The 11,834-nt window shown below is 37.5% G+C and overlaps 1 protein-coding gene across 1 annotated transcript; it reads left to right on the top strand.

Annotated features, from left to right (window-relative positions):
* The first annotated feature begins 227 nt into the window (after positions 1-227).
* LOC125234592 (protein twisted gastrulation) lies at positions 228-8,351 on the top strand. Its single transcript, XM_048140891.1, has 5 exons — positions 228-668; positions 2,214-2,423; positions 4,857-4,992; positions 5,465-5,533; positions 7,547-8,351. The coding sequence occupies exons 1-5, from the start codon at positions 461-463 to the stop codon at positions 7,653-7,655; spliced, it is 732 nt and encodes a 243-aa protein (XP_047996848.1). The 5' UTR covers positions 228-460; the 3' UTR covers positions 7,656-8,351.
* Positions 8,352-11,834: the final 3,483 nt, after the last annotated feature.

The following is an 11,834-nucleotide window of genomic DNA, read 5'->3' on the forward strand; positions in this document are numbered from 1 at the left end:
AAAGTGACACCATACGTCGAATTAAAATTTTCAACGTTTCAACGTTTTACGCGGTAGCTGAAATGGTTTTGATTATTTTTCACCTGGCAATAATCTGAAAATTCAATTCACTCATTCCATTCATTCAGTATTGTTAAGGCCACGATTCGTCTATTGTGCCTCTCACTCGATCAATGTAAAAATTAATCTGCAAGACAGAGACAACGAAAACAAACTACAAGAAAACAACTTCTCTTGTCCTAAAATTTTTATTTATTTTATTTTCATCCCTTGCTCTGCGTAGACGCATGTTGGAACTGTAAAGTGCCATACGCTACGAATGTATGTAGTTCGAGGAATTTGATATATCTGCTTGTGATTGTGTGTGTATTAATTACACTGGAACTAGTTTTGTGTTAATTTGTTACTAGTGTTAACTTTGTTGACTTTGCCACTCGTTTGTCCAAGTGGAACTCTCACCATGTCTCTGAAGGTGTGCGGAGTGTTGGCTGCGGCCCTTCTGCTGGCGTTGCCGATAGTGTTCGCTTGCAACGAGGCTATTTGCGCCAGCGTCGTCTCCAAGTGCATGTTGACCCAGTCATGCAAGTGTGACCTGAAGGACTGCTCATGTTGTAAAGAGTGTTTTAACTGCTTAAGTAACCTGTACAGCGAATGCTGCAGCTGTGTTGGTAAGAATTCTGTTATTTCTACTAAAATTTAGGTTCATAGTATAAGGGCATACTTATATTTTATTCTGCCAAGCTCAACATGACTTAAAAAGCTAGACAATTCACTTAATCATGTCCTATGCACCTCAAGGTAATAGTAAATTTATAAATAAAAGCTGAATTAAAGCTGTCTTCTAGACTAAAAGAGAAATAAGATTGGGTGTTAACCTGGCCTTGGTAAGAATATGTATATGTAGAGTAGAGCTTTTATGATTATCTTGTTTTTGTCCGAGACTCATTCAATACTTCTTATACCTTATGTGGCATTCTAATGATAGGTTCCAGTTCTCTTAACTTCTATCAATATGAAATCTTAATGTATTAAGTCAATAGATTGCTAGAATCTTTGTAAAGAATAGTCATGAAGTCTAAGTGCAGCAATACACTCTATGACTCTTTGCTTTCCTCACAGACTATACAGGGTTATTTTTTAGTCACCTTACAAAAAAAAACCCTGAATTCAGTATCGTTAATAGAACCCATTTCAATAAAAAAACATTATTTTTAAGATTTATTATTTTTTTATTTTGATTCCTCATAATTTTTACAAATTACGGACACCCTACACACAGCTGATTTTGGGTTCATTTGAGTTCAGCGGCGGCCGGCGCATGATTGGGTATGACGGGGGTGTGCGCGCGGCGGGGGCGGGGGCGCGCGCGCCGCTCGCCGCTTTACAAAAGAAACACCGCCCCTCAGTCTCACGCCGCGCTCTCTTACGGATAGTCGTTTTATGTTTTCCTCGCACGCCAGTGAGCTAACGCGAAACGATGTACTCAAACCGCGAGTTTTATGAAATGGTGAGAGTGTACGCCAGGGCTAATAACAATCTGCGAGCGGCTCGTAGGTTGTACGAGGCAGAGATACTGCCTGTGTTAAGAAATACCGGTTTGCCTAATGCTCGTCTCCCATGTCATGTCTGCAAACAATTTAATTAGTGTAAGTGAGTTAAGTGAGGAGAAATGGACTCCATTTGTAAGTACCTAAATCAAACGATTATTGTAAATAGCTGATTCCAATTTGCCTAAGCACATGTCGTTTTTCACTTTATCGACTTCTTCTGTGAATTAATTTGTCTTAAAATGTTAAATGTTTTTTATTGACTATCGACATGGGCTTTGACGGTCCTAAGCCCGTGAAAGTATGAAGGAAAATTTGTAATCGCTGTAAAACCGGCGCGGCTAAGAACAAAAGCTGCCATCTTTGAACCCTGCCGACGCCGCTCAGCTCCCCGCCCACCCGCCTCTCCCCACCCCTGCGCAAGCGCTGCCACTGGCCGCGCGCGAGTGCCCGCTCACTCCTCGCCTCCGCCGCTGCCGTCAGTAACTAGGGTGACCAAGTTTTCTACTGTTTTTGTGGAATAATTTGGGTGCAATTTTCTTTTTTTTTATTTGAGATGGGATAAAAATAAAACAAAACGTATATTTCATTTACCTTAGCGATCATTTATACGAAGTTTGTTAACTGACTAAAAAGTAACCCTGTATAAATTTTATTGTTCTACAGACATGTGCCCTAAACCAAATGATACTGCAACTGCCCTATCCAAGGCATCCTATGTAGAAGAGCTGGCTGCTGACAGCGTCCCTGTCCTGTTCAGTAGTCTGACCAGTGATCCGGATCCGGAAGAACGGTGGCTGTCAATCACATACCCTGTGGACCTTGACATATCCGCATACAGGCCTGCTAAAGACAATCAACTGGTGTATCATTTGCGTAAGTTTGATCTATAATTTTAAGTTTATAGGTATGTTATAGACTTAACTTTAACTTTTAGACTTTTTTTTTTATAACTTTTAGAGTATGTTTATGAATAAGGGGGTTAAAATTGTCTACTGATTTGAACTAGACATAAGCAAGATGTGTATGTATTGAAACTTAATAGATAGATAGATAGATAGATAGATAAAAATCTTTATTGGTTCTCATTATTACATGGCTCTAATGGCAAACAATTTTGAAATTTATGTATACATACATCGTTATTATTTAAAAGTAAAGTTAAGTAAATAGAACATGCAGAATTAAAGTTATATGTAATTGGTAACATGCATTAAACTAAACCCTAAACGTATACAAACAGACACTGTAAGGTATAAAAATAAGTTGAGCCATGTGATGGTGCGAAAATAGGCGTGACTCAGCATCAAGCTGCGGATAGCGCTGGTATTCTGTCAGAACCGAAAGAGTAGTGACGCTAGGTGTGCTTTAGAGTGAACACAAATCATCTGCTCGATAGGTATAAGACTGGAGGTGTGGTATTTATTTAAGGAGATATAAAATTGGATATGACTAGGCATTTATTTATCTTAAGTATTTATGTATATATTATCTAGGTTAGGTGTAGTTTTAGTGGTGCAGGCGGTTTACATTGTAAGTAAAAGGCTATATGTATATAAAAAAGGTTTATATCAATAAAGTTTCAAGTTCAAGACCATAGTTTTTGTAGTGTAAAGATGTGCAATTTGAGTTTTTGTTTAAAAACGGTTTAGACTTAATTCTGCGTATTGGTTGGAATATTGTTCCAACACTTCGTCTTTATGAAACTTAAATAATTGAGTTTTGTGAGATGGGATGGCTAAGATCATAAACGATTGCTCTGATTTCATGGGATTAATAACTTTCTGTGAAGGTACTTTGGGGTTTTTAAATTTATGACATCGAACATTAAACAAGTAATATGTACTGGGTAGTAATACTATTTGGTGGAATATAGCATAGTAGTGGTGGCCTACCTATTATGGGCTTGGCCTGACCTTAACAATCAAGTAATATACAATTAAATACATTAGAACTTTTATATTCAGTTTGTCTTGTTTTAGAACATACTTTGTAATTATGAGTAGGTAGTGCAAATAAATAATAATTGACCTACTTAACCTTTTATAGTGCACTGGTCTCAAAAAAGACCACCCTGTATGACTATCTTTTTGTATTTTTTTCCTGTTCTGAATTTTTAGGACTACAGGATGGCGATGAAGTTTGAATTCATGATTTTTTGAGTCTTGCCCGTTAAAGGCCGTAACGTACGTAACGTACCTCTGTCCTAATAGAGGCTAGCAAATATTTATTTACTTTTCAAATGGTACTTGCAAATACTATTTTTATTTAGACAGGTAGGCCTCTGTGTGGACTCAGCTACTAAGAATTGCAATTGGGCATTAAAAAAAAGAGAGCGTGGACCCCTTCTAATACAATCGTAATAGGTACCTACCGATCATCGTAATTTTTACTAAAGATACATAGATCATGTGAAAGTAACAACCAATACCTAACATCGGTTCCTTACAAACAATCTGAAGCTAAATTTCCGCGAACGTAATACAATATAGATATAGCTGACACAGCTACCCGTATATCAAGTTCCTAGAACTACCAGTTTCTGCTGATTAGATAAGTGCAAACTTCCTCAGTTACTTAACTGTTACATTAACCAAGAACAATACAGTTAATCTTCAAAGGCCTCAAAGCCACACAAGTCGGCAATAAAAAAAAGGGTCCCTCGCCGCGTGATCCCCTAAATGAGTCATTATTTTGGAATGCCTACCTGCTTCAAAAGTTCTTGGGCACATAATCGTCTTTTATTTAGCGTGATGTATTGATTATAAAGTCCAGTCATTTCCGCTACCTTCTTTATTATGCCTTGTTTTCAAACGTTAAGTTATAAAATTGAATGAGATTTTCAATGCAGATATGTTGGATAAGCGTGGCGCGCCAGTATAAACATCGTGGTAAATTAAACAGCACCTGCATCTTATTATGCTAATTGAATCATATCTAACGTTGCCATTTGTCATAACTGTCGTAAGTCTGAGATTTCGTCAGGAGCTAAACACGTAGGAATATTTCGCGTTATATTGCAATTTACATTAGTGCTAAATTTAGATACCTATGTACTAAATACGTAGTTATTTTACGATTTGCGTTATTGCTCATTGTTTTATTAGCTCCTTATTAATAATCTATTAACTATTGATATTACCCTCCGAGGTTCGCTTCTGCGTATTATCTCCTTAAGCGTAATTATACGTATTTAATCAGTGAGGTTTTAAAATAGCCGCCTAACTTACAACGTAGTCGAACAATAGGCATGCCTAATTCACATGAGTTGCAAAGACCAAAACTCACGTAAAATTTCTTCACTTACAGAGAGCTTAGAACAGGAAGCGGAACCTACCAGTCGCGACATAGTAACGTTCAACTGCACCATCGCGTACATGGCGCAGTGCATGTCCACGGACAAGTGCCGGACGCTGTGCCGATCCATGGGCGCTAGCAGTTTACGGTAAGATTATGCCTGGGGCCCGTTTCTCGAAAGGTACAAGCCTTGTATTACAAGGTGTTTCCATGACAACCCATACGATTTTATGCCTGGTATGGTATTGTACTTATTTACCTATTGACGGTCGGTTTGTCGGACGGCAAAGGCCTGTTTGTTATTCGGCGCTTCGCTTTTACTTCCAAATGACGAACAAAGCAAACGACAAGAAGAATTTACCGTCCCGGAAACTGGTAGTCATTTGGGCACTTTTAGGCACGAGCCCTGCTTCCAATTGGATTATATGACTCCACTTTTACGCGTGAACGATGGGTTAGTAGATATGCCCGAAACAAATCATAATGCAAAGATTGGGATTAATTAAGAAAACAAATATGAAAACCCTGTTCTTCTCCGTTCAAATAAACAGTATAAGTAATACCTATTTTTAAGAAAATACTAAAATCTTACAATTAATATTTGCCAACATTGTTTTCAGATGGTTCCACGACGGCTGCTGCGAGTGTGTGGGCGATAAATGCCTCTCCTACGGCCTCAATGAGAGCAGGTAAGGCTCACAATCCCGTAACAAACACCAGCTCGTGCCCGTTGTATAAACAAATGTGAAAATAGCCCGCCGCTGAAAGACAAACAACACTCCGCGAAACTTGACCGAATATTATTATAAAATCTCGTAAAATGTATTTCAGACGGCAATAATATCGTACAAAAAGAAGATATTATATATATATATTGACGACCGGTCTGGCGCAGTCGGTAGTGACCCTGCCTGCTGCGCCGCGGTCCCGGATTCGAATCCCGGTAAGGGCATTTATTTATGTGATGAGCACAGATATTTGTTCCTGAGTCATGGATGTTTTCTATTTATATAAGTATTTATATATTATATATATCGTTGTCTGAGTACCCACAACACAAGCCTTCTTGAGCTTACCGTGGGCCTCAGCCAATCTGTGTAAGAATGTCCTATAATATTTATTTATTTTATCATGAATTTATTGAAGAGGTCAGTTTGGTCATGTTTTAAAAACTCTATAGTCTTTTTATTTTAGATTTGTTTTATTTCTATGTAGCTAACAGGTCTCGTAACCCAACATGATGGGTATGAGACGGTAAAATGGGGTAAATAAAAAAAGCCGTTTATTTCACTTCAGCTAGTGGCGGAGTTTCATTAATTTAGTTAATTGTATAGATATCTTTGCGCAATGTTCATTCGTATCTTTAGTTTAGTAGTAGTATTAGTAAACACTTTATTGCACAGAACAAATTAAAAGTACAGTAAATAATAAAATTATAATGGTTATGTACAAAGGCGAGTAGTTAAGTTAGTTAGTGTAACTTTGATGATTTATATTAAGGATTGATGATAATAAAATGTGTTCGACTAGTACCGACCACCTGTGAAGGCGCGCCGTGGACATTATCATAATGACGGAGAACGAGTATCATATAACGCTCAGGTGGCGATTCGTACATAATACTCATATCAACTATCAATCGATTTGGCATAAATGTGATCTCATGGTTTATTTATATAGTTGCACATACAATTTACTTACCTAATTAATACTGGATTACATCGCAGTCGTATAGACATCTTGGAGTTTACTTTTCTGATTTTCAATTGATAGATTTGCATCTTTAGAAATTTCGTACAGTAGCAATTTTGATTTTTGATATCATGTCTTTATTATTTCGGACATTTGATTTTCGTCGTTGTGCTACGTACCCTCTTTAAAAAAATAAATAACTCCTGATGACGTAATCAGCAGCTTGATACCCCCACCCCCATGTCATAGAGTCAAAGAATACGCAAAGCAAAAACCCCGCGCCCATTACTAGTACTTGCGTAATAGCAAAGAGGATCAAGTATTAGAGAGAGATTACTGTCGAAGTAAAATGTATTTATAATCACAGTGCATAGACTGCCATCCCTTGACACAGGCTTAAAACTGTTGAACTTCAGTTTTGACAATTTGGCCCATATTCCTAGCTTGATATGTTTTAAAATGTCAAATATTAATATTAGCGCCATCTGAACATGAGCGTACCTTAAAAAAAATAATCATTAGAATTTTTGAAAGTAGCAATTTTAAGAACTAGATATATCGACTTTCGAAGTATTGGTGTAAGGCATTTTGGTCAAAGGAATGTTGACTTTCGAAAATGAGATCGTTCTATTAAAAGTGTAGTAGGACATGCATCTTTAGAAATTTCGTTCATTAGCAATTTTGATTTTCGATACGGAATTTTACTTCGGATATGTCATTTTACGTAATAAAAAAAAAACTCCGGATGACGTAATCAGCAGCTTGATAACGGCATGTCATAGAATCTCACCAGCCTCTCACCAGATATAATGGAGCGCTTGAGGTCAAAAATATCCGAGTGTGAGTAAGCACTTTAACACCTTGACAATAGAAGTGTGTTCAGATATTACTACAGCTTCTCTGATGATAATTATATCTGATCGCGCGACTGTACTTAGGTACCTACATATGACGTATAGATATACCTGAAGGAAATCCCTTGTCATTGATAAAACAAATACTAATTTCAGATGCCCCGGCTGCCCCGCCGGCAAGGAAGAGGAGGACGAACTGGCGTTCGACGAGCTCGACTACGGAGAGGAAGTCATGTCCGTCGCCGACGCCAAGCACAACTCCTAGCCTGTACCGAGGTCTGACGCCCCTCATGGCTTTACTAGTACTAGCAATCTGTAGAATTATGTAGGGCAGGCATGATCTGACCACCCTTTAAAGGTTGGTTTGCTAGTAAACAATCAGTAGAATTAAATGTAGAGCAGAAGCCAAGCACAACTTTTAGCCAGAAGCGAGATCTGGCACCCCTTAAGGCTTTACTAGTATTAGCAATCAGTAGAATTATGACGTGAGGAGAACACTTTCTGTGTATGCAAGTGTGCCAGTTAAAAAACCCTTATATGGGTGACGTTACAATACCCTTTAGCTTTGCTTTACTAGTAGTAGTATCAATCAGTGGTAATTTAGAGAATATCATGTACGTCGCCGACGCCAAGCATAACTCTTAGGCTGCTCAGAAGACTAACGCCCCTTAAGGCTTTACTAGTACTAGCAATCAGTGGAATCATGCAGGGCAGAAGCCAAGCACAACTCTTAGCCTGCTCAGAGGTATGACGCCCCTTAAATTACTTGTAATCAGTAGAATTATGGAGGGCAGGCTTGATCTGACCAGTGACAACCCTTTAAGGTTGCTTAGGCCTACTTGCACCAATCACTTAACTCAGGGTTAGTAGGCTGTCATCTGTCAAATTCCATATAAAATGGTGGGTTAACCCTCCATTTTCGTTGGTGCAAGTGGCCCTTAGTAAGGGCATTTTCAGAATTTGGGACACCCCAATTAGCGTTAGTTGTTAACAAAAATTAACTCACTGTCAGTATTGTGACGATAATTAAGCATGAAATTTCAATAAAAATATTGTTTTTATGTTAATAACATAAACTTTAAGCGATAATCTACATTCAGAATGTGAAAAAAGTAAATTTTTAACCAGATTTTATGCTTAATTGTCGTCACAAAACTGACATCGAGTTACTTTCGCTAATTGGGGCGGCCCAAATTCTGAAAATACCCGTAAAAATCAGTAGAACTATGGAGGCCAGGCACCAAACACAATTCTTATCCTGTAGCGAGGTCTGACGCCCCAAAGTTACTGTATCAACAAGATTTTTGTTCTTAGCTTAATTTCTTGACGTTAATCAGATCAGTCTTACTCTCCACAAAACTTGGGATAACCGGTCTCAAAAGAACAATTTAACCGGTAACCGCAAATTCTTTTCTTTCGATTTCGTAAAGCACTTCTATCTCGCTCCATCATATGCCACGTCTTCGCCTCGGCTATTCTGGGGGCCATGAGTAAGCCCATTTAGAATAAATAAAAGTCCTGGGTGAATAAACGGACTAGGTTTGAAAAACAAAACTGTTTCCAAACCCAGAATTTGTGGAACTAGTTACGCAAAGATGTATCAAAAATATTGCGACATAATACAAAATACTATTAGATTATCTTATGAAAGTTATGAATCTCGTTAAATACTCCATATCCATTCGATGTTCCAAAATATTTCAAGAATATGGCTTACTTTTATTTTGAAGTAGGTATAAAATGTCTGATTGTAAGCCTTGTTATATCAGATACGGTTATTGATGTGCCGACGGAAAGTTTCCAAAATTTTGAAATTTTCACATAGGAAAACTTCGGAAACTTTCCATACTTTCTATGGACAATTGTAATCCCCTTTATTTTTCGTGAAAGTTTCGTGAATCTTTCAAGAAATTTAAGAGTTTTTTGGAAAGTTTCCGCAACTTGCACAATTGCACATCACTAGATACGGTAGTTAGGGTACAGTATTTATTTATGTACAATTTTATTTCTACTTATCTCTAAATATGTTCAGTCCTAGGTTAATTAATTTTGTAGTGGAAGATCGTACAAATATGGACAATTCTTAGTTATAATAAGTAATTCTATAAGCTTTAAAACATTAAAGACGCACTATTTCGTCTTATGTAAGTAAGGACCTATCATTTTCAAGTAATGTTAAGATACGTATGTACGTAACTATTTTTTTTTGCTTTACATCTACGATAGATGTAAATCTACAGCTTTTTACACGGCTATAGTACTGAACTATCAAAATATATAAAAGAAGAAACTGACTGACTGACTGACATATCAACGCACAGCCGAAACCGCTGGTCCTAGAGATTCCAAATTTGGCACGTAGGTTCCTTATAAGGCGTAGAGGAGCACTAAGAAAGGATTTTTCAAAATTCACCTCCTAAAGGGGTGAAATGGGGGTTCAAAGTTTGTATGGGAAAACAAAATTAGATTAGTACCTACGCAGGCGAAGCCTCGGGGAAAAAGCTAGTATTGAATAAAGAACTATAATAATATTGTCTATCGCGTATAGTGAATGATGAAATTCATGAACTATAATGTTCAAACTCTAATGGGCACCCAATACCAGTGGGGACATGAATCTCGGCAATTCGAAGTAGAATTTTATTGACCTCCTTGCTGATGTAACTTACGTATTTTGTATACGAAATTAGCAAATATCTTTAAATTATCTTATAACTTATAACATTATTGGATTGTACCTATATGATGTACCTATTTTCGTTAAAATTTCCGTCCTTTCGTATTTGAATAATATATATTGAAATTACTATAACGTAAATCATGTGCTATTTATTTTATTTTTGGTTGTACACAAGAAGTACTGCCTATCAAGTCTCCAAGTGCCAAACGAGTTGCTTGTACAATAAATGCCATGTGTATTATAATAACATGACCTTATTTACTTGCTGCTGTCGAGGACGCATAGCTGCAGCTTGTTTGCCATGTTAAAACAAAGAAGACTTCGCTGGCTCGGTCACGTATATCGTATGAACCCTGAGAGGCTACCGCGAAAAGTGTTGTTAGGTCAAATAGCGGGTGCAAAGAGACCTGTTGGACATCCTGCCCTACGTTTTAAGGATTCCTGTAAGCGAGACATGAACAGTTTTGATATCCAGATTGACGGTTGGGAGAAACGTGCCGATATGAGACCTGAATGGCGTCATGACATTAGTGTCGGTATATCGCAACATGATAGTAATTGGCTAGAAAATCTAAAACAGAAAAGCATTCGTCGAGCGCTACCACCCCCTGCAGACTCACGTTTTGTGTGTGGTCGCTGTGGCAAGAAGTGCCGCGCTGCTATAGGACTCTATAGCCATCAACAAAGATGCAAGCCCCCGTAAACCTACAAGCGCCGCAACAAACATCTACAATAGATGCTGTGGCCAATATATATATTTACTTGCATTGTTGTATGTAATTATAATTATTAAAATTAATTACAACTTTGGCGCTATACGCTACAAATAGAAATAATTTTACATTATTAATAGGGATGTACCGACTAGTCGCCGACTAGTCGGGAATGCCGACTATCCGGCCACATTTCTAGTCGGCGATTAGTCGGCAAAAAAGGCCGATTAGTCGGCACTTTATTACTGATAGAAAAACAGTACAAAACTAAATTATCAGCTGAAAATTATGGTTGCATTATGTACCTATTCGTAAAATTCCTTTCTTTGACAAAACAACAAATGTCTGTAATCATCACAGAAATAAATTTCCTACCTAAGATTATAGATTTCATAGGCAGGATCACTACCCACTAAGCCAAGCTGCTTGTTAAAAATGGAAAATGTATATAAATATTGGCATGAACCTTTGAACCTGTAAAAAATCATAAAAAGCGCGAACGAAGAACCAAAAATGACGTTCAAAATGTGAATTTAGTCAAAAATCATGTTTTGGCCGACTAGCCGACTAGTCGGCCGACTAATCGGCCGCTCAAGCGCCGACTAGTCGGTAGTCGGCCTAGTCGGCCAAATCAATAGTCGGTACATCCCTAATTATTAACCCTTTTCCAGGTTGTTACATAGAAGATTTTCCCAAATCCAAATATTTTCCTGAAAATTCCACTTTGTTGTTTATGAGAACCAAGTTCTCAAAACGTGCGTAGGCATATAAATCGAATTGTCTGATCGATAAATCGTAATAAACTATCGTACAATTCATTTTTCACTCATATCATCATATCTCGAGGGGTTCCTCAGCCTTATCGTAGGTAAAGTAATAAAAAGATTTATATAGTAGACTGAAAAAAAAATACTTAAATACGATATTGTGGGGGCGTTCCGCGTCTAACAATCTTTTACATACCCTGCAAGCGGAATCAAGGCCTGTATGTATATTACAAAACAAACATATACAATGTATTCGAATGAAGGTCAAAACAATTTGACAGTTT

The sequence above is a fragment of the Leguminivora glycinivorella genome, chromosome 16 (assembly GCF_023078275.1).
Source record: "Leguminivora glycinivorella isolate SPB_JAAS2020 chromosome 16, LegGlyc_1.1, whole genome shotgun sequence".
NCBI classification, from domain to species: Eukaryota; Metazoa; Arthropoda; class Insecta; order Lepidoptera; family Tortricidae; genus Leguminivora; species Leguminivora glycinivorella.